General features: G+C 32.2%; 1 protein-coding gene across 2 annotated transcripts; it reads right to left on the bottom strand.

Moving 5' to 3' along the window:
• Window positions 1-233: 233 nt before the first annotated feature.
• LOC134715770 (peptidyl-prolyl cis-trans isomerase G-like) lies at window positions 234-21,801 on the bottom strand. 2 transcript variants are annotated; one of them, XM_063578201.1, is made up of 5 exons: window positions 21,661-21,801; window positions 11,931-12,108; window positions 9,822-10,045; window positions 8,952-9,071; window positions 234-3,995 (listed from the first exon to the last, which is right to left on the bottom strand). In XM_063578201.1, the coding sequence occupies exons 1-5, from the start codon at window positions 21,673-21,675 to the stop codon at window positions 1,071-1,073; spliced, it is 3,462 nt and encodes a 1,153-aa protein (XP_063434271.1). In that variant the 5' UTR covers window positions 21,676-21,801; the 3' UTR covers window positions 234-1,070. The 2 variants fall into 2 exon arrangements, with proteins under 2 accessions (XP_063434271.1, XP_063434272.1); XM_063578202.1 differs by lacking the exon at window positions 21,661-21,801 and adding an exon at window positions 19,821-19,982.
• Window positions 21,802-24,882: the final 3,081 nt, after the last annotated feature.

Raw genomic sequence — 24,882 nt, forward strand, 5'->3', positions numbered from 1 at the left:
TTGGTTGACCAACAGAGATTAATTTTAATATTTACTTATAGGCTAGCTTATTAAAATAACGCATTTCTGTTATATATTTTTTTGTTTTTTATTATAAATAGTAATGCTGAAATGAGCTAGCTTCTCCCGTTTCAGGCACTCGAAACCCCCTAAAAAAAGGCTCAAAATTTTTTCGCCTCGCTCCGCTCGGCGATTTGCCTCATTTTAAATGAACATGCGCTGCGGCCTTGACATTGCAATAAAAAAACGAATCTAGTACAAGAGATATTTTTTTTCTATTACATCTTATATAATTAAGCATGTATATCAATTGTATTTATTGTTGGCCACAGATAATGCATGGTAATATAAATCAGGAGTTGCGGTGTGATTGCCAGTGTGACAAATACTAACAAGAGACCAAACAACAATTTAAGGCAAGTGCAGCACAAATTCATTATTGAAAAAATAATTAATTTAGTTTAGAATAAAATCAATCATGAAAAGATAAATGGATTGGTCTTAATATTAGATTGCAAAGGATTGAAAGGAACATTAATATTATCGGTACTTTATTTCGTCATGAAAATTTGTCTTTTTATTGTTCATAAGAGTTGATATTCATCAAACATAAGTAAATGGGGCAATTATAATGGCCTGGTATCTATCTAAAAGATCTTGAAATGTAATTGAAAATTAAGAGCCACAAGATGTTATTTTTTTCTATTTTCCAGGACTCCCTAGGCCTCCATTTCACAAATTATCCAAATTTCAAATTGTCCTTCAGCATATTTTTACAGTCCTAACAGTTGAATTATGATTTTGAAACAGTTTAAAACAATGTTAATAAAACAATAAAACACAACAGCACAAAGAAACAACATGTTCAACAACATGTACAAAAATATACAATCAATTTCTGAAATAATTTATAAAACAACAAGGCAATAAAAAGTCCAAGAATATAAAATTTAGCACTTTGCAATTGTATACATAAAAATGTTTGAGAAATATCTTAATACATTACTGCAAAAGAGAACTTGAATTTGCCCAAATACAAAAAAAAAATCGACCTTCAAAATCTTTTTTTTTTACATTGCTGACACTGCATTATTACTTAAGAAATTTTCAATAAGTCTGACAGTTTTGCTGTCAAGGACACACAGATCAAAATCAAAGGTTGTCTCCCCTACATTATACATTCCTGTTTCCTGTATAGCAAGTACAACCTTTTCTAAGATAACAGAATCTTGTATTCTTTCAAGTTTTTCATGTAACTCAAGCAAAGAATAAAGGTCTTCACCGTTCGGAGCCTTACCCAGATTGTCTTCTGAATCCTCACCATTAGGGACTTTCCCCAGATTCTCAATAGAATCTTCAAAAGTGATTTCTGTGGTATCTTCTTCTTTCGTTATTAGTTCTGTCTTAGAAATTAACTTTTCTTCTTGCAAATTTGATTTCAAATCTGTTTTTGATTCCTTCAATATGTTTGCAGTCTTTGCTACTTTCTCTTCATTATTTTCTACCTTAACATTTTCCTTTTTCACCTCTGCTTCCACTGGCTTTTCCTTCACAGGTGAATCAAATTTTCTGGCTGAAGATTCATAACCTTCTTTTTTCTTTGCTTCCTTACCATTATTTGATGAATGGTTGGAAGATTTTAGTTTTTCATCATTTTCCTTATTTTTGGTCTCCTGCTTAATTGCTTTCAGTTTTTCATCGTTTTCCTTATTTTTGGCCTCCTGTTTAATTGATTTAATTTTTTCATCGTTTTCTTTATTTCTAGTTTCCTGTTTAATTAATTTTAACTTCTCATCATTTTCTTTATTTCTATTGTCTTTACTAGACGTTTTGCTTCCTTGCAAAAATTTAGAAATTTCCTTAACTTTAGCTTCTTTTGCCGCTCTTTCCTTTTCTTTTTCTTTTTCCAATGTTTTGTTGGTGTCCTCTGTACTTTTTTCAACATTCTTAGCTTTAGTTTTACTCTCCTTGTTTAAAGACAGATTTTGAGATTTATCTTCTTCGTTTTTTTCCTTAGATTTGACTTCTTTTGGTGTAGTTTTGATTTCTTTTGCAGAATCAGATTTAGATTTTTCTCTTCCAGAATGTTTTTTCTCTTTTGAATGTTCACGTTTTTTACTTTCTTTCCTAATTTTCTCTTTGTTTTCCTTTTTACCTTTCAACAGTTTTTCTTTTTCAACCTCTTTGTTTTCAGTTTTGCTCTTTGACTCTTTATCTTCTTGTTCATTTTTTTCTTTTGTATGTTCTTTTTCCTTTGCTTCTACTTTATTCCTTACTTCCTTTTCTTTACTTTCACTTTTGTTCTTGATCTCCCGATCTTTACTTTCACTTTTAACCCGTATCTCCTTCTCCTTGTCCTTTGTTTCAGATATTTTCTTAATTTCCTTTTCCTTACTTTTTGATTCTTTTTCTTTACTATCACTTTTGTTTTTTGTGTCCTTCGAAGAATCTGATTTTGAATGTTTTTCACTACTTTTTTCTTTGTGTTTACTACTAGACTTTGATGAACTTTTGTGCTCTTTTATTACATCTGAAGAAGCTTTTTCTTTTTTCTCTTGGTCAGTCTTCACTTTCCTGATTGTTTCATCAGGTGTTGTTTTTTCCACTCTCTTAACCTCATCACTAGATTTCTTAGATGAACTAGATTTTGAAGAGGAATGGTGACTAGATTTTGATGAACTCTTATGAGAAGATGTCGGTGATGGAGCTACAGATTTATGTGATATAGGGGATTTAGAACTTTTCTGAGATGACGGTGTAGATGGCTTGGAGCCTTTTTGTGAAGGTGTTGGTTGCTTATCTGATGAAGAACTTTTGGAACTTTTTTGCCCCGGTTCTGAATGCGAAGTTTTTGAATGCTTAGATGATTCAGTGTTGTGATGAGATGATTTGGAACTTTTATGGGAGGATGACATCGGTGAAGATTTGGAATTTACGAAAGAAGACGGAGAATCCATTCTTCTCGAGACCGAAGCTGAACTTTTCACCGATGATGAACTTTTCACTGACGATGGAGATGATTTTGCAAAAGGTCTATGGTGTGACATTAATTCTGAGGCTGCAAATGCCTCGTAATCACTATCATCATCATCATCATCATCATTGGCAAGTTGTTTTAATATGTCATTAAGAGCTTCGGCTCTTGGTCTATTTAAAGTTTCACTTGTAACAGCAGACACATACTCTGCATCAGGAGTTTGTCTCCCTTTGTTATCTTCAGTGTCTTCCTCAAAAATGTCAGTATCATTACCACTATCGTGACCCAACTCCACCTCGTTGTTCTTAACCTCCACCTCATTATCAGATGCTTCTGACTCAGAATCAGACGAGGATGAGGATGATCCACTACTCGAGTTACTGTCACTATCACTACTTCCACTTCCACTACTGCTGCTAGATTCAGAAATCCTCGCTTTCTTTTTTACCGGGGCATCCACAGAATTTTTCCTGACTTTAATAAAATCTTTCTTATTAAAAGCGTTTTCAGGTTTCTTAGTCTCATCTCGCTTTGGCGTACTTTCTTCTTTCTTTACTGGTATTTCTCGAATCTTTTTGGTCGCCACTAATCCACTCTCCTGTTTTGATTTGTGTTCTTTCTTATGATGAGAGCTTGATTTATGATCTGATGACGATGTTACTTTTCTATCATGGGAATTATGGGTAGATTCTGAAGATTTCTTCTTTTCTTTGTGTTTAGAATGTTTATTTTTATCTGTTTCAGTTTTTAGTCTTTGTTTATCCTCTGAATGTATTGAGGAAATGGACGAACTCCGTTTTTGTTTTTTAGGTGGATTAGTATCTGTTGCATCTGATGGCCTTTTTAAAGGCTTGGATGATGAATGCTTATCTTTTGGTGTGGAACTTTTATGATCTTTGGAATTTGGAGTCTGTTCAGATGATTTGGATGGAACCACTGTTGTTTTTGAAGTGCTTTCTGATGACACACTGCCTGCAGGCTTTGGTTTTTTCTCTTTGTCTTTGTCCTTGTCTTTTTCCTTTAAAAATAAGTTTAGACAATTGCATAATATGAAATTTCTTTAATCATTAAAATTCCATTACTGGATTTAACTATATACTGAATAAACTTTCATTTTATGTCAGATAGAAACTTCCACAACTAAAAGCATACTATAAGAACAATTTATGAATTTCCTGTTCATGGTTAAAATCATTAAACTTTTCATCCTGTTTTAGTTTTTGCATTTATAATTATTAATTTCTATAAATTCCAGATATACATTATCATTTATATCAGGTTTTTTCTAAAAAAAAAAAACCAAGGTAGACTGAGAATGTCTCTGCTTTTAAGAGTGAACCCCTGAAATTGTAGTTATCATTTATGAATGGTGTTATTTGGTATATGTTAGTTTCTTGACATTCTACACTTTATATATGTTTATTACAAATGTATTATGAACCAGATGCTCTGCAGGGCGCAGCTTTATACGACCGCAGAGGTTGAACCCTGAACGTTTGGGGCAAGTATGGACACAACATTCAAGCTGGATACAGCTCTAAATTTGGATTGTGATTAAATAGTTGACACAGCATAGGTTTCTGACACAGAATGAATGTGGTCTAATGAACTTAAAATTTTTGTTTTGCCTTTGAGCAATTCACTATGCTGTTGAATATTAATCCTCTAAAAAAAATGGTTGAAGAAATTTCTTTTTATTTATGAAATTTCAAATGAGAAAAATTGAATTCCCCCCCCCCCCCCCCTCCCCAACAATTTTTTTTTTTCACATCCCCCTATCATTTATTCCAAAACTAATCACAATTCAAATTTCTAATGGAGTTTGCAACAATAATTACTTATTTAAATACATCTTAAAATATTAAAATGTAAAAATGTGCTTGTTATCACTGAATGGTAAAGATTGTCTTAATTTATCAGTTGGTAGTAAAAGTGAATATACATTGTATATTGTATAAAAAAACAATGATTTAAGTTGATTCAACTACCTATTCTTGACTAAGAAAGATAACTCCGATTGAAATTCTTGCTATTGCACAATATTGTGCAATTAGATATTTCTTGCTATTGCGCAATATTGTGCAATTGAAAATACTTGCTATTGCACAATACTGTGCAATTGAACATTTCTTGCTATTGCACAATACTGTGCAATTGGAAATTTCTTGTTATTGCTGAGTACTGTGCAATTGAAAATTTCTTGCTATTGCACAATACTTAATATAATAATTTTAGATCCTGATTTGGACCAACTTGAAAACTGGGCCCATAATAAAAAATCTAAGTACATGTTTGGATTCAGCATATCAAAGAACTCCAAGAATTCAATTTTTGTTAAAATCAAACTTAGTTTAATTTTGGACCCTTTGGACTTTAATGTAGACCAATTTGAAAACAGGACCAAAAATCAAGAATTTACATACACAGTTAGATTTGGCATATCAAAGAACCCCATTTATTCAATTTTTGATAAAATCGAACAAAGTTGATTTTGGACCCTTATTTGGACCAACTTGAAAACTGGGCCAATAATCAAAAATCTAAGTTCATTTTTAAATTCAGCATATCAAAGAACCCCAAGGATTCAATTTTTGTCAAAATCAAACTAAGTTTAATTTTGGACCCTTTGGACCTTAATGTAGACCAATTTGAAAACGAGACCAAAAATTAAGAATCTACATACACAGTTAGATTCGGCATATCAAAGAACCCCATTTATTCAATTTTTGATAAAATCAAACAAAGTTTAATTTTGGACCCTTTGGGCCCCTTATTCCTAAACTGTTAGGACCATAACTCCAAAAATCAATACCAACCTTCCTTTTATGGTCATAAACCTTGTGTTTAAATTTCATAGATTTCTATTTACTTATACTAGAGTTATGGTACGAAAACAAAAAAAAAATGCTTATTTGGACCCCTTTTTGGCTCCTAATTCCTAAACTGTAAGGACCAAAACTCCCAAAATCAATACCAATCTTCCTTTTGTGGTCATACACCTTCTGATTAAATTTCATAGATTTCCATTCACTAATACTAAAGTTATGGTGCAAACACGTTGATTCAACTACTATTCTATACAAAGAAAGATAACTCCAATTGATTTCTATTTACTTAAAAACCAAGAAAAATGCTTATTTGGACCCCTTTTTGGCCCCTAATTTCTAAACTGTTAGAACCAAAACTCCCAAAATCAATTCCAACCTTCCTTTTGTGGTTATAAACCTTGTGTCAAAATTTCATAGATTTCTATTTACTTAAACTAAAGTTACTGTGTGAAAAAAAAGAATATGCTTATTTGGCCCTATTTGGACCCTAATTCCTAAAATCATGAAAATGTTGGGATCAAAACTCCCAAAATCAATTGCAACCTTCCTTTTGTGGTCATAAACCTTGTGTTAAAATTTCATAGATTTCTATTCCCTTTTACTTAAGTTAGAGTGTGAAAACTAAAAGTATTCGGACGACGCCGACAACATGATAGCAATATACGACGAAAATTTTTCAAATTTTGCGGTCATATAAAAACTAAATATTACAATGATTTTGACAAAATTTCTTATGGTCTGCTGTACTCTTGAGTAACTGACATTCATTCCAGTGATGTTTCCTTTTTTGTTTCACTTTTTATTGTTTTCCTCTACTTCTACATGTATATATGTACAAGTAAACTACAGTTCAGAAAATGTGCATGTAAATATATGTTTTCAGGTTTTTACTGCAATTTTCATTGAATTAAATGTTCCTTTAAGCTTGAATGGTTGTCAGAGGTCAATTGCTATGTTGTATTTTAAAACATTCATTCTGTATAACAGTATAAGACACTGGTATTTTAATTATCAAGAAACTACTTTATATAGACTCTTTTGTGTATTTTACTAGTAATGATTATATTAACATTAAATTGTTTTCAGTTTCAGTAAGGGCTTTTTATAGCCCACTATACAGTATGGCTTTTTCTCATTGTTGAAGGCCATACATGTACAGTGGTCTATAATTGCTTGTTAACACTTCATTTTAACTCAGGTGGGTAATTGCTTCGAACTCAATCACACCACATCTCCACATTTATATATACTGTTTTTGGACTATGTGAATAAAAATTCTATACAGACTTTGCCTATTCATTCATTTCTTTTTGTTTATTGAATGTGAATAACTAGAGGCTCTAAAGAGCCTGTGTCGCTCACCTTGGTCTATGTTAATATTAAACATTGTACACAAATGAATTCATGACAAAATTGTGTTTTGGTGATGGTGATGTTTTTGAAGATCTTACTTTAATAAACATTTTTGCTGCTTACAATTATCTCTATCTATAACAGTAGTTTCTGTGGAAAATGTTAGTAAAAATCTACAAATTTTGTGAAAATTGTTAAAAAATGACTATGAAGGGCAATAACTCCTCAGGGGGTCATTTGACTATTTTGGTCATGTTGACTTATTTTTAGTTCTTACTTTACTGTACATTATTGCTGTTTACAGTTTATCTCTATCTATAATTATATTCAAGATAATAACAAAAAAACAGCAAAATTTCCTCAAAATTACCAATTTAGGGGCAGCAACCTAACAACCGATGATCCAATTCATCTGAAAATTCTAGGGCAGATAGATCTTGACCTGATCAACAATTTTACCTCTGTCAGATTTGCTCTTAATGCTTTGTTTTTTGGGTTATAAGCCAAAAACTGCATTTTTCCCCATGTTCTATTTTTAGCCATGGCCGCCAATTTGGTTGGTTGGCCGAGTTACCGGACACAATTTTTATACTAGATACCCAAAAGATGATTGTGGCCAAGTTTCAATTAATTTGGCCCAGTAGTTTCAGAGGAGAAGATTTTTCTAAAAGATAACTAAGATTTACGAAAAATGGTTAAAAATTGACTATAAAGGGCAATAACTCCTACAGTGGTCAACTGACCATTTTGGTCATGTTGACTTATTTGTAGATCTTACTTTGCTGAACATTATTGCTGTTTACAGTTTTTCTCTATCTATAATAATATTCAAGATAATAACCAAAAACAGCAAAATTTCCTTAAAATTACCGATTCAGGGGCAGCAACCTAACAACGGAATGTCAGATTCATCTGAAAATTTTAGAGCAGATAGATCTTAACCTGATAAACATTTTCACCCTTTGACAGATTTGCTCTAAATGCTTTGGTTTTTGAGTTATAAGCCAAAAACTGCATTTTACCCCTATGTTCTATTTTTAGCCATGGCGGCCATCTTGGTTGGTTGGCAGGGTCACCGGACACAATTTTCAAACTAGATACCTCAATGATGATTGTGGCCAAGTTTGGTTAAATTTGGCCCAGTAGTTTCAGAGGAGAAGATTTTTGTAAAAGTTAACGCAGGACGACGACGACGGACGACGACAGACGACGGACGCCAAGTGATGAGAAAAGCTCACTTGGCCCTTCGGGCCAGGTGAGCTAAAAAGTTAGTTGTATAATTCAATCGACTTCTTATATATTTGTAACATACAGTTTTGTATGTGTTCAATGATATTTCATCATTATATTAACAAGAATTTACATGTGATGTTCGGCAAAGTATACTGTCAATTTTTATAAGAAATTGACAAAAAGTTCCATACTCAGCGGGTATAATAAAGATTCAAAGTAAAGCTACAGTCAAACAGGAAGTGACTGCCCTGCAAATCAGAAACCATATGAAACAATTTCTTTCCCATTTAAATCCAGTTTCTTTCCCATTTAATCCAATTTCTTTCCCATTTAAATCTGTTTTCTTTCCCATTTAAATCTGTTTTCTTTCCCATTTAAATCTGTTTTCTTTCCCATTTAAATCCAATTTCTTTCCCATTTAAATCTGTTTTCTTTCCCATTTAAATCTGTTTTCTTTCCCATTTAAATCTGTTTTCTTTCCCATTTAAATCCAATTTCTTTTCCATTTAAATCTGTTTTCTTTCCCATTTAAATCCAATTTCTATATTATCTATGAATACCTTAGAGCTTGACTTCTTTTCTTTCTTAACTGTATCAGTTGTGATTGGCTGGCCAAATAATTCTGTAAATTGTTTGCCATTGCCACTGCTGTCAAGACTAGCACCATTGCCAACCAATGTCTGTGAAAAAGGCAAGTAAATATATAACTTCATCACATTAAAGTGATAAATCAGAAGGTCATGTATAAAAGTCTAACCTATATATGCATCATAACTAATATCGGATCCAAACAATGGAGGCATTGAAATCTTATGACAGACTATACATTTGTAATAAGAGTTGGATGTTGAATTTGTATTGCATGATTTTTTATTAATTGTAATTGGCTCTGTAATTACTGTCAGATCTGTACTTAGTTTCTTTTTTTTTGTTGTTATGGATGAGGGATGGATATATTCTCTGCCTCAATTTTTGTTTGATTTTTTCTTTGTATCAGTCTAATGAGTTAAGCCTTTTTCAACTGATTTTTGGTCATATGTTGTGCTGTTACAGCACACTCCCAGGTTGAGCACTCACAAAAATGTAGTTCCTCATGTGCCTGTCCTAAGTTTTGCCAATACTTGCATACATGCATGGCCACTTCATATGAACTTTGGTGGATAGTTGTTTCATTTGCAATCATGCCACATCTCTCTATTTTCATATAGTACATTTTTTGGTCTGTTCTGTTTAAGTCTATTAGGTTTTATACTATCTTCTCACACAAATATCGTTCTTTTATCAAATACCTAAATTTCCTACAGTTTTGGTCGAATTATGAGGGATCAAGAACCTTGGACATTCCTTTGATATCTTTCCCCTTTCTTGTACATGTATTGTACAATATGTCTATACTGTATATATAAATATACTAGCATGAATTTACTTACACCTCCTGATTTCAGTAGTTTTTTCTTGAATTCATCTGTTGGATTCTGGAATGTTAATTTCTCACATCTTATATGATTAACTGGTGTATCATCTAATTTTAGAAACAGGTCATACTGAAATCTGATTTTTTTGGGTTCCTCTTTATTTTTGAAATAAATGTCTATTGGTAACGTGAATCCAGCATAACCACTTGCTGCCACATGGTACGGTGGTGCCACTACAGCTGAAATAAACAAGTTACAAATTGTTATATTGCATTTAAAATTATTTTTCATGTGTATTTTGTGAAGAAATTAACTTCTACATGTAAACCAATACACTACATGAATATGACAAAGCTAAAATACTATTTTATTTAATATATTAATAAACATGACAAAAGGTGATGTGATTTGTATATTTTAATATAATGACCATGATGATAATTCCAACTAGAGGCTCTCTGGGTCTCAATTGCATGGGTTGCTAACCTGTTTTCATCACATGTACCCTAATAATTATTGAAGACAAAATTGTCCAATCTTCTCCTGGCATAATTTTTGTCTTGGCCTAACTTTATTTAATTTTATTTATATTTCTGATTAAAACTACCTCTCTCAGCATTTTTATATATAAAAATCTCAGGATTACATGTATGTACGAATGTATAGTCATTACTTCATGTACATTGTTGTTATTATTACACAGGATTAAATAAAACATGCTTGTATATTTACATGTATATGCAAATATACTACATAAACTGACTTACTTGTTCTATGATTTCAATAATATATTGTTACTTGACATTTAATCATCAATTTAGAAAGTAATACATTTATATTCACAACTCCATTTTTATAAAATAGATATTTTAAAAGAATAATTCAGTATAACTTATGCATTTGTTGTAATTTCATGTATTTATAAATGTTTGATTTATTTTAAATGATTGCCTGTAGACAGTAACTAAAACTGTTTATAAAGTGAACCCATTTCTTAATTTCTGGAATTCCCTACACAATGCAAACTAAGACTTGCAAGGAACTGCTACTTCATTGTGTTGATTCACCTTTCATTGTCACTAAAATTTTATTCATCAATTTGATAAATATTTCATAATGAAAATTTAAGTTGAGATAATGTAAATATCTTTGTTGGATTAACAAGGTGAATGATATATCAATGGATGAATTAAACAGTGTTTTAACCAGCGGCAAATATTACAGTCAGTATGAGAGTACAGGATACATAAGAGAGCTACCATTTGATTTTAAGGGAGCTAGGATGAATTTTGTCCTGCCTTTTTACTTTTCACTCGATTTGGTCCTGCCTTTGTTTTATTAGTTTATCCTCACTTTTTTACTAAGTTGCTCATCCTGCCTTTTTTACTCAAAACTCCTGTCCACCCTTTTCTTCAAATTTGCCTCCCCATAAAATTGCTTTGCATGAAAAAAATCTCCCAAGGAAAAGTTTTGTTGCTATATTGGAGAGCTTATTATTTTCCCTGAGAAAAACAATACCTTTTTTTGCAAAGAGCAGCACCTTCCTCAATTCACCATGCATAGTATTAATGGGATGGTCAACTCAAGGATGTAACAATATACATGTAGTTTTAACTGACAATGTCATTTAATATCGATTATATGTGTTGGTATATATATAGTTGACATTTTAATGGGGGTTTCTACAGACCTGTGATATTTTTCCTTAGCGATCTACTTCATGTGATATCAATGACAGGATTGTTTTTAGTGTGAAAAACACCACGTATTGTCTTATTAACATTTACTTATGTACTTATGCTATTCCATGAGTCATTAGCCTTGTGATTCAAAAGATGCATCAAGATTGTAAATGTTGTATCAACTGAGTCCAAATATCTTCCTTCTTATAGCAAAAGTTGAATAAAAAATTTTGTAACTTGATTTTTCTTTTCTTTTCTAGCTTTTTTTTCTCATGGAGCGTAAACATGCTAAAGAAATTAACTTTTTAAAGCAATAAAATTTACTCCGCTATCAGATATAGCAAACATTTCATGAATCCTTAGTAAAAGCCCTGTATGCAAAGCCAATATTTATATCTTGTTATCTTAAAAACATCTATAATCTAATTATATATAAACAAACCTCTTTTAGGATGTGGAAAACTATGATGTAGATTAAAAACAACCTTTTCGACAAAATTTGAAATGTTGCACCCCTCTGGTCCTCTGACATAAACAGTCCAATCATGTGTGTACCCTTCTTGTGATGGTGAATCTCTCTGAGAGGCTCGATGACCAAGTTCAATCTTCACTTGAACAGACTAAAAAGACAAGGTATATAATGAATTACTGTATTTATGCTTAAAGTTAAGATTTTAGTTACATGTACAACAAGCCAACAACTGATGTCAGCTGTGAACAGTTTATTTTGAGAACAATCTTCATGAAAATGTTTGAGGTAGAGCTCAAAATTTCTTTTTAGCACGTAACCTTTGCTAAGGAGATAACTGTATTGTAATTCAAGCTCCAACAGCATCAATTGGTGATTTGATGGTTGCAAATTAAGTTTAGTAACGAGCTAGTTAACATGTATTTGCAACCATCTAATCACCAATTGATGCCGTCTGAGCTTTACATGTTGATGACAGACGGACAACAGTATACCATAATACATCCTGTAAACGGGCGTATGAAAAACAATCTGCAGTTTTCTTGTTTACAATTTTACAACTAGAGGCTCTAAAGAGCCTGTGTTGCTCACCTTGGTCTATGTGAATATTAAACGAAGGAAGCAGATTGAAAATTGACTACAAAGGTCAATAACTCCTAAAGGGGTCAACTGACCATTTCGGTCATGTTGACTTATTTGTAGATCTTACTTTGCTGAACATTATTGCTGTTTACAGTTTACCTATATCTATAATAATATTCAATATAATAACCAACCAGATGCTCCGCAGGGCATAGCTTTATACGACCGCAGAGGTTGAACCCTGAACGGTTGGGGCAAGTATGGACACAACATTCAAGCTGGATTCAGCTCTAAATTTGGATTGTGATTAAATAGTTGACACAGCCTAGGTTTCTGACACAGAATGAATGTGTTCTAATGAAATTAAAATTTTTGTTTTCTCTTAGAGCAATTCACTATGCTGTTGAATATTATTCCTCTCAAAAAAAATGTTTGAAGACATTTTCTTTTTATTTATGAAATTTCAAATGAGAAAATTGAACCCCTTTCCCTTATTCCAAAACTAATCTCAATTAAAATTTCTAATGGAGTTTGCAACAATTACTACTCATTTAAATACATCATAAAATATTAAGATGTAAAAAAACTGCTTGTTATCACTGAATGGTAAAGATTATTTTAATTTATCAGTTGGTAGTAAAAAGTGAATATACATTGTATATTGTATATATAACAAAGATTTAAGTTGATTCTGGACAAAGAAAGATAACTCCAACTAAAAAAATTTCTTACAATTAGATATTTCTTGCTAACTATTCTGGACAAAGAAAGATAACTCTAATTAAAAACAAAATTGCTATTTCACAATATTTTGCAATAAGATATTTCTTGCCATTGCGCAATACTGTGCAATTGAAAATCTTGCTATTGCACAAAACTTAATATAATAATTTTAGATCCTGATTTGGACCAACTTGAAAACTGGGCCCAGAATCAAAAATCTAAGTACATGTTTGGATTCAGCATATCAAAGAACCCTAAGATTTCAATTTTTGTTAAAATCAAACTAAGTTTAATTTTGGACCCTTTGGACTTTAATGTAGACCAATTTGAAAACAAGACCAAAAATGAGGAATCTACATACACAGTTAAATTTGGCATATCAAAGAACCCCATTTATTCAATTTTTGATGAAATCAAACAAAGTTTAATTTTGGACCCCGATTTTGACCAACTTGAAAACTGGGCCGATAATCAAGAATCTAAGTACATTTTTAGATTCAGCATATCAAAGAACCCAACCGATTAATTTTTTGTCAAAATCAAACGAAGTTTAATTTTGGAACCTTTGGACCTTAATGTAGACCAATTTGAAAACAGGACCAAAAGTTAAAAATCTACATACACAGTTAGATTCGGCATATCAAAGAACCCCAATTATTCAATTTTGATGAAATCAAACAAAGTTTAATTTTGGACCCTTTGGGCCCCTTATTCCTAAACTGTTGGGACCAAAACTCCCAAAATCATTACCAACCTTCCTTTTATGGTCATAAACCTTGTGTTTAAATTTCATAGATTTCTATTTACTTATACTAAAGTTATGGTGCGAAAACCAAGAAAAATGCTTATTTGGGTCCCTTTTTGGCCCCTAATTCCTAAACTGTTGGGACCTAAACTCCCAAAATCAATACCAACCTTCCTTTTGTGGTCATAAACATTGTGTTTAAATTTCATTATTTTCTATTTACTTAAACTAAAGTTATTGTGCGAAAACCAAGAATAATGCTTATTTGGGCCCTTTTTTGGCCCCTAATTCCTACACTATTGAAACCAAAACTCCCAAAATCAATCCCAACCTTTCTTTTGTGGTCATAAACCTTGTGTCAAAATTTCATAGATTTCTATTAACTTAAGCTAAAGTTATAGTGCGAAAACCAAGAAAATGCTTATTTGGGCCCTTTTTGGCCCCTAATTCCTAAAATGTTGGGACCAAACCTCCCAAAATCAATACCAACCTTCCTTTTGTGGTCATAAACCTTGTGATAAAATTTTATAGATTTATATTCACTTTTACTAAAGTTAGAGTGCGAAAACTAAAAGAATTCGGACGACGACGACGACAACGACGACGCCAACGTGATAGCAATATACGACGAAAATTTTTTCAAAATTTGCGGTCGTATGAAAACAGCAAAATTTCCTTAAAATTACCAATTCAGGGGCAGCAACCCAAAAACAGGTTGTCCAATTCATCTGAAAATTTCAGGGCAGATAGATCTTGAACTGATAAGTACCGATTATCAGGTTATCTGCATGTTGATATCGTAAAATATCAGCTGCAAGACATAATATGAAGCTTTTTGTCGAGTGAGCATAGCGAACAAGATAAAAAAGCCTTCATATAATGTCAAGCAGCTGATATTTTACAATATCAAAATGCAGATAATCTGATAATCGATTTATCGGGCTATATTTGCGTGTTTCAGAAGTGTTTTCTTTGTTTCACCAGCACACAAAAGATGACTTGATAAGTTCGGGTTAAAGTTATTAACGTCGGTTCAAACATTATGACGTCGCTGATATGTCCGGGTCAAAGTTATTAAGGCTGGGTCAACGTATTTGACGTCACAAAGACATGATACAGAATAATATTAAGAGCTGAACAGAGTGATATAGACAGTGGGAAGACCGATAAACAATTTTACACCCTGTCAGACTTGCTCTAAATGCTTTGGTTTTTGAGTTATAAGCCAAAAACTGCATTTTACCCCTATGTTTTGTTTTTAGACATGGCAGCCATCTTGGTTGGTTGGCCGGGTCACCGGACACAAATTTTTAACTAGATACCCCAATGATGATTGTGGCCAAGTTTCAAATAATTTGGCACAGCAGTTTCAGAGGAGAAGATTTTTCAAAAAGATTACTAAGATTAAAGAACTAGAGGCTCTAAAGAGCCTGTGTCGCTCACCTTGGTCTATGTGCATATTAAACAAAGGACACAAATGGATTCATGACAAAATTGTATTTTGGTGATGGTGATGTGTTTGAAGTTCTTACTTTACTGAACGATTTTGCTTCTTACAATTATATCTATCATGAACTTTGCCCATTAGTAACAGAGAACTATATTTGGTAAAAATTTACATATATTTACCAAATTAATGAAAATTGTTAAAAATTTACTATAAAGGGCAATAACTCCTTAAGGGGTCAATTGACCATTTAGGTCATGTTGACTTATTTGTAGATCTTACTTTGCTGAACATTATTGCTGTTTACAGTTTATCGCTATCTATAATAGTATTCAAGATAACCAAAAACGGCAAAATTTCTTTAAAAATTACCAATTGGAGGGCAGCAACCCAACAACCAGTTGTCTAATTCATCTGAAAAATTCAGGGCAGATAGATATTGACTTGATTAACAATTTAACTTCTTGTCAGATTTGCTCTAGATGCTTTGGTTTCATAGTTATAAGCAAAGAACTGCATTTTACCCCTATGTTCTATTTTTAGCCGTGGCGGCCATCTTGGTTGAATGGCCAGGTCATCGGACACATTTTTCAAACTAAATACCCCAAAGATGATTGTGGCCTAGTAGTTTCAGTTGAGATTTTGTAAAAGATTACTTAGATTTATGAAAAATGGTTAAAGATTGACTATAAAGGGCAATAACTCCTAAAGGGGTCAACTAACCATTTTGGTCATGTTGACTTATTTGTAGATCTTACTTTGCTGAACATTATTGCTGTTTACAGTTTATCTCTAACCATAATAATATTCAAGATAATAACCAAAAACAGCAAAATTTCCTCAAAATTACCAATTCAGGGGCAGCAACCCAACAACCGATTGACCGATTCATCTGAAAATTTCAGGGCAGATAGATCTTGACCTGATAAACATTGTATCCCATGTCAGATTTGCTCTAAATGCTTTGGTTTTTGAGTTATAAGCCAAAAACTGCATTTTACCCCTTTGTTCTATTTTTAGCCGTGGCGGCCATCTTGGTTGGTTGACCAGGTCACGCCACACATTTTTTAAACTAGATACCCCAAAGATGATTGTGGCCAAGTTTGGATTAATTTGGCCAAGTAGTTTCAGAGGAGAAGATTTTTGTAAAAGATTACTTTAATTAACGAAAAATGGTTAAAAATTGACTATAAAGGGCAATAACTCCTAAAGGGGTCAACTGACCATTTTGGTCATGTTGACTTATTTGTAGATCTTACTTTGCTGAACATTATTGCTGTTTACAGTTTATCTCTAACTATAATAATATTCAAGATAATAACCAAAAACAACAAAATTTCTTCAAAATTACCAATTCAGGGGTAGCAACCCAACAACCGATTGACCGATTCATCTGAAAATTTCAGGGCAGATAGATCTCGACCTGATAAACATTTTTACCCCATGTCAGATTTCCTCAAAATGCTTTGGTTTTTGAGTTATAAGCCAAAAACTGCATTTTACCCCTATGTTATATTTTTAGCTGTGGCGGCCATCTTGGTTGGTTGACCGGGTCACGCCACACATTTTTTAAACTAGATACCCCAATGATGATTGTGGCCAAGTTTGGTTTGATTTGGCCCAGTAGTTTCAGAGGAGAAGATTTTTGTAAAAGTTAACGACGACGGACGACGGACGACGGACGACAGACGACGGACGACGGACTACGGACGCAAAGTGATGGGAAAAGCTCACTTGGCCCTTCGGGCCAGGTGAGCTAAAAATGGTTAAAAATTGACTATAAAGGGCAATAACTCCTAAAGTGGTCAACTGACCATTTTGGTCATGTTGACTTATTTGTAGATCTTACTATGCTGAACATTATTGCTGTTTACAGTTTAACTCTATCTAAAATAATATTCAAGATAATAACCAAAAACAACAAAATTTCCTTAAAATTACCAATTCAGGGGCAGCAACCTAACAACGGAATGTCAGATTCATCTGAAAATTTCAGGGCAGATAGATCTTAACCTGATTAACAATATTACCCCTGTCGGATTTGCTCTAAATGCTTTGGTTTTTGAGTTACAAGCCAAAAACTGCATTTTACCCCATTGTTCTATTTATAGCAATGGCGGCCATCTTGGTTAGTTGGCAGGGTCAACGGACACAATTTTTAAACTAGATACCCCAATGATGATTGTGGCCAAGTTTGGTTAAATTTGGCCCAGTAGTTTCAGAGGAGAAGATTTTTGTAAAAGTTAACACCGGACGCCCGGACGCCAAGTGATGAGAAAAGCTCACTTGGCCCTTTGGGCCAGGTGAGCTAAAAACACCTTATCAATTAACAATTTAAGTTACATCTTTGGTTCCATCTTAGTGTTTACATGTACATGTACCTTTATATTTCACAAAAAGAGGGAATAAATAAACTTTTGCAGCAGTTTAATTTTACAAGGTACATTTGTATTTGTAATACTATAGTATGAAAAAGCAAATGAATACAACTGGGAAACATTTGTAGCAGTAAGCCAGATTCGTATTAGAAATATAAACTTTTTTTTATCTTATTTTAGGATACAGTGTATCTTGTTGATTCAAAATGAAATAAATGCATAATCAGTTTAGATTTAGTAAGAGCTTCAGAATTTTTGACAGAATACATACATTTGGTTCATTTGTAAATTATCCTTCTTTTATTAAAAAAAAAACTTCAAAAGTTTAAATATATATATTTTGATATAAAATCTCAAATTATGTGGAAATTTCTATTTATATCTAGTACAAATGTAGTTATTAACATGTACAGCAACTAGTCCTTAAACCCACAAGATATCAGCCAATAATGAAACTGCAGTACCCAATTTAAGTGTACATTGTACATGTACATGTTCCTCAGTTACTTGTATAAACTAATAAAAGGATTTAAAGTCCAAGTCTATGGTGCAAAACGTTAACCTAACTGCTGGTAACCCATTTTATGTTCAGAAAATATATGAAAACTGACTTTCAAATAAAATTAGTTAAAGAAAACTATTTTTTCACGATGACCAGTGCTGAACCGTGCCATTACATGCATATGCATGTACATTAACAAAGTTGACCTCAAGAGGTCATATTTGTTTTAATTTGTTGAGAAGTTGTTGTCTTCTATCAGTATCATGTGCAAGTATTTATGACATTTTATAGGTAATTCCTGGAATCATGTCTTTCACTGGAAAGATCGTCAATTTGGCATGCCTTTATGACGTCATTTACCAGATAGAAGGACTAAAGGCACGCCTGTTTTCCTGCACTATTTAAAGTTTCCAGCACTTTCATAATCATCATTTTGTAGGGTAGCATAGAAATAATTAATGTTCCGTAAGTACATACATTGTAATTGTGATTTCCATATGACTGGGGGAGGATGGCCATTCTTTTAGATTTTGATTTAAAAATATTTTGTGCAGTATAATTAAACTTTTTCACCCGTTTGCTCAACTTCTGTTGGAAATTTCTATGCATACATTTATGTTTCGTGGTGATAAAAGTCACATAACATATTCGTCTGAAAACCATATCCCGGAACTGGCCTATTGATTCATGTATTTTTATTCAGTGCATCGTTTAAAACAACAAATGGGAGAAAATGTAAAATCATATAAACACTGAAGAAACTTTGAAACATAAATGAGGTAAAAGAGAAAAATAAAATTTATATTAAAACAGATTAAGAACACATCTTAGTTTCTCTGACATGTCTTTTGATGCCAACATACATGTACTCTTTATGTCATACAAACACCCACAATTGCTCCTTGTATTCATGTAAATAACATGAATTTTGATTTCCATGAAATGAGTATCAAGATTCAGACTGATTTTCAGTTTCAGAAAGTATCTATCGTCAATAAACATCATGTACATTTTATTATATGTCTCTAGTATCAACACATAAACATTGATAAAATAAATCATGTTTTATTGCGTAATTCTTAAAATTAAAAAAAAATAATGTTAATTATCATACATGTGCATATCAAATACAATGTAACAATAGGTAAATGCATACACATGACAAAAGCATAACTTACTTTGAAATTACGTGTGTTAATTCAATTGTGTATTTTTAAAATGTAGAGAATTCTCAGAACTACTGCACAGGGGCTTTCCCAAACTTATCATGTTTTAAATAAATGAAAAATAAATATACACTTTATTAAAACTAAAGAAATGACATTGTTACAAAATACCGCAAATAGACTATTAAATACAAATTGTGACCACAAAATAATATTGTTGTTTACAAGACACATTTTTCGCTGTTTGTTTACAGTAAAATCGGACAATATTTTCTAAAGTAATTGAGTAACTGTTATAAAATAAAGTAAAATGGGTTTACCTGACTAGACATTTTATGTTTCTCCCTCTAAATATTTGACTTTTGGAGTCAAAATCGTCAAAGAATTTATATATAACACAAAGAACATCTTCATTCATAGAAACTTCATTATGCGAAAAATCAACAGCATGTACAAACCGGAACTGCGTGATGCGCATGACTCAGTGTAGGAGCCATTTTTTAATATTCTGCATCCCTCGGGAAAACACCTACTTATCTCGCCTATCGATATTTCCTTTTTAGAAATTTTTACCACGCTTAAATAAATATGTGAACACTTTATGTATTATTTATCAAACCAAAAATATAATCAGATGTAAAACTGAAACACATTACGTGACACTGAGAGGATTTTAAGACAATCCGCCTTAGTTTTTTTTATTAATGACCCCCCCCCCATTGGAATATGATATTGTAACGGTTTTCGTTACAATATCATTGGAGGATCCAAGGTGGGGGGGGAACCCCGTTTTTTTTTACGACTGATGCATTTGAATGGGTGAATATAGTTGGACCTCCTCTAAAAAATACTCTGGGTAGGAAACCGCACCCCCTTTTAATTGAAATGGCTGGTCCACCTCTGAATATACTCAGTTTCCAGGGCTGGTTTGGGGTGAGTCTGTGGTCTAACTTGGACTGTCGAAACGTGTGTCGGTTTCAAAGTTGTCAAACTTGGATTAATATAGTCATTAAACATTTCAAAGTTTTGGCATGCGGGGCAGTAGTCAGTCAGATGTTAGATAACGTTCGACTATACGGATTTTTTTTTTGGAAGTTAAAGAAAGGTACTATCATTATAAGTAAAGCATAAGTTTTTGATAAGTTGTTAAAATTTGGAAGTGTTAGCACTAAAGCTAAGTTCAATTGGCTTTGTATTAAGAAAACCTAGAGATGTCAGGACGTATAGATATTTTATAAATGTTTTGAACTCGCAAAACAATCCATAAAGTACAGTAATCAATACATGTAGTAGATATATGTACGTGAAAAGCACCGGCGTAAACGTTTCAATATTCGCATTACAAACATACTCATATTGCTTTGATTGGACAGCGCCGACCATGAACATAATCCTGTATTAGTTCTAGATCAGATCTAGGAATGACTATATATGATCACCGTCACCCAGTGTTTTATATTAGAAATATCATAGGCGACAAATGAATTTGACTATTACTGCAAAAGTTCAAACTTAGTCTGGCGAAAATGAAGATCGTCTAAGGCATCTCAGTGGTAGATAATTTTGGATTTATGAACGAAAAATACTAAATTTAAAAATGAACTACTAGTATGTTAAATTTGAAGCTACCAACAGAGTCAATTTAAAGTTTACATTTTATTTTTCATTGTCACATTAAGAATATGCACTTGTCTACAGCCAGGCAACGGTTATAGTCAACTCGGTGCATTTCAATAAAAAAACTATTATTTCAGTAAAGACATACTATGTCTCTCATTCCAGCTATACTATTCAATGACGCCGACCCATGCAGGGTGTTTCATAGGAGATAGGCCCATTTTATTTCTAAAGATAGTACACGAAAGTGATAATGGGCTATATATATCTGACCTGTAGACAAGCCCCTAACGGTCATACATGATATTCAATAGTTAGACCCTAGTGGAAGGACACTTGGTCCCGTAAAAGTTTATATACACCAGTTCTCAACGTCTAGCTTAGACGGTCTCTTTCCTATCAGTTATTTAAGAATGATTCGAACGAATGATAATTCTTTTCTTATCAGAAAGAAATGTTGGGATTTAAGGTTCAAGTTTATACACATCAATGGTCAAATAATTATATCAATATAAAAAGATGAAATTATACATGACGACATACCTTGTTATTGTTCATTTCATAAACTCCAGTTTGTTTCAGTATTATTTAGACTAATTCATTGTACATGTAATAGTCTTCCGTTTGAATTTTGCACCCGGATATCTAAACACATTGGTTGACAGGACTTGAATTTCGTCATATGCTTACGTTAAACAATCTTTAAATAGATTTAAAAATCCTAAATAAAGCGATAACCCTCATTCATATACAGAAATCAATAATAACCCATTTTTATTGGTGTCAAGTGCTAGCAACGTTCGTCATAGGAAATATTACCTTTATGGAAATGATTATTTCAAAATAGTCGGGTATTTCTTTTAATTAAAATGTACAGGTTTATTTGTAATTTTACTTTGAAACAGAATAAGGAAGCTTAATTAAAAAAAAAATCAAATAAACAAATAAACAAACAAATAAACAAATAAACAAATAAACAAATAAACAAATTAACAACAAATATATTAAGTTTGCTGTACCTGTACCACAATTTAAAAAAAGGAATCCCTAAAGAAGAAGAAGAAGATGCTTTAAAATGGGCTCGCAAGGAGCATAATATAATATCATTGTAATACTATTCTTTTACAAATATAATAAACAATATAGTATACATAGTTACAAACACAAATAAGAAACAACAGTTTTTACATATTAGTATATATATAAAACCTTTGTCTCAGGCACACCTCTGGAAAGTAACAAAAAAGAATACTGTGAAAAGGCTAAATATATCTAGCTCTATATGCATTTACAAAATTAGTGGGTTTTTTTCTCCATTTTAGGCTCTACTAAGCCAACCCATATGTGTTGTTCACGTCAATGAGGTGAAAAGAAAACAACTCAAAAGTTACCATATATATACATCTAGACCATGATCAAAAGAAAAAAAAACCAAGGAAATCGAGAGAACGGTAGCGTACTCTATACAAAGAACAATAACTCTTATGAAAACTCACTGACCATCATGATGGCAATCTACATTCTAACAGTACAATGGTTACAAATAAACAATGAAAGAATGTTTTATTACGTATAATGTTTTTACTTCTCTATATATACATGCATAAATATCTATAAAACAAAAAAGAGCGAAAATCAGGTTATAAGAATAAGAATAAGAATAAGAATAAGAATTTTATTAGTTTGAAATCCAAACAATAGGATTGTTACTAAAATACACAACAACAAAAAAAACCAAACAAACAGGCATATTAAAATTACAAAACGATAGTCAATAAACAGTTACACTACAAACATGTAGCATTGAAAGAAAAACAAAAACATAGATTAATAGTATTAATTATAATACTATTTTTGACAGCATGCCTCCTCTTTAAAGTTATGTATTAAAATATTATGCTTATGTATCAAAAAATATGTTATAATATACATTACACAGTTCATATATTGACATTATAATTGTTTCTCTCATTATACATTTCACTTATGTAGTTAACAATGATAAGTAAAATATCACATTCTTCGCAGGAAAATATAAAATCAAATTTATTTTCTTCACTCATGGAATTAAAACAGGGGACAATATTAGAAATTTCATTAAACATTTTGATCCTAGTTTTATTAATTTCTGAACATGTAATGATGAAATGAAATTCATCTTCCAACTCTTTATGGCATAAAGGACATATTCTATTTTCTAGAGCTGTTTTGTTGTATCTTCCACGTTCGACAGCCAACATACTATTACTTATTCTTATTTTAGCATAATTTTTTGTAACATTTTTATCTAAATTCAATAAAAGGTACTTTTCTAGTTCATACTTAACTTTAAATTATAAGAGTTTTTGTGTTACTCGAACAAGATCCTAACGTTAAACCTTAGTAATTTTTGAACTATATACAAGCAATCAGCATCATGATTGGAATGGTCTACAGCAGATTATTTTTTAGTTATCAAACAACCAATGCAAATTCAAAGACACATCAAATTAGCTTATATTATCATTGTGAATACATCGAGAAGACCGCATATTTTTATGCATAAATCGAACCAATTCTTGAGAGAGAGAAAAAAAAACCGGTTGAAAACTTTTAACGGGTTGATATTATATATAAAAAATAGAACATTTTGTATGATTGCCTATGAGACAACTCTCTAATTTACATAGAAAGTTAACAACTATAGGTTACTGTAAGGCCTTCAAAAATAAGCAGAATCCATACCACATATATATATATAGTCAGCTATAATTGGCCCCGAAACAACAAACGAAAAAAAAAAATCCAAACGAAAAACGGATTCATGAACAAAACAATGAAAGAAAAACAATTATGATATATGTCAAGCAACGACAACCATGCACTGAATTACAGGCTCCTGCGACTCAGGATTTTCACAAGGCTCTCAAACGAATAAAATTAATCGTAAGATAATAGAATTCGTGCTTTATCAGACTAACTCACGAATGACCACATATGTATGTTTCACTTATCGTAACCACAATTACGTTTCCATTTTGATTTATCGAATCTGGCTATTATTCCGATTACTTACATGATTCTGCGCAACACAACTGGTGCCAACATAGGAGTAGAATCTGCTTACTCTTTCCAGAGCACATAAGTAAAATCCCAGTTTTGATAGGGTTCGTATTGCGGAATCTTCAGTGTTTTCGTTATTTTTGGCGTCATAGGGTGTTGTTTGTTATTATTAGACTTGGTTTGTTCTCTCTCTGTTTTAAACACGGCAACTATTTTCATTAAGCTTGTTTTTTCCTGGAGTGAATATCTATGTATACTATATATATTCTAATCCCAGGTAGAAAACCCTAGCCTCAACTTTGTGCTTGTTTTGGCTTTCGAACTATTTTCATCTGAGCGTCACTGGTTAGTCTTGTGTTGACAAAACGCGTGTCTGGCGTATCAAATTTCAAACCTGGTACCTTTTGTTGGCTATTATTCGTGTGTTTCTCTGTTCTATGTGTTCTCCCATTTATTTGTAGTGTGATCCTGCCATGTAATGTTTTTATTTAAATGTTATATTTAACATTGCCATAAAAGCGGGAGGTTTGGCATGCCACAAAACCAGATTCAACCCACAATTTTTTTCTTAAAATATCCTGTATCAGGTCAGGAAAATGGCCATTTTTATATTACAATGTATAGTTCGCTTCTGTGTGTGTCACATTTCAATGTTGTGTTTCTGTTGTGTAGTAGTTCTCCTCTTAATATGTTAGATGCGTTTCCCTCATTTTTAGTTTGTAA

The sequence above is a fragment of the Mytilus trossulus genome, chromosome 4, assembly GCF_036588685.1.
Source record: "Mytilus trossulus isolate FHL-02 chromosome 4, PNRI_Mtr1.1.1.hap1, whole genome shotgun sequence".
Taxonomy (NCBI): domain Eukaryota; kingdom Metazoa; phylum Mollusca; class Bivalvia; order Mytilida; family Mytilidae; genus Mytilus; species Mytilus trossulus.

Excerpts from the sequence above, each read along its gene's own strand:
- LOC134715770 (XM_063578201.1), bottom strand. Across the intron at positions 9,072-9,821 it reads AACTACTGAAATCAGGAGGT|ACATTGGTTGGCAATGGTGC; the intron begins GTAAGTAAATTC and ends CCTTTTTCACAG. Across the intron at positions 3,996-8,951 it reads AAAAGAAGTCAAGCTCTAAG|GAAAAAGACAAGGACAAAGA; the intron begins GTATTCATAGAT and ends TTATTTTTAAAG.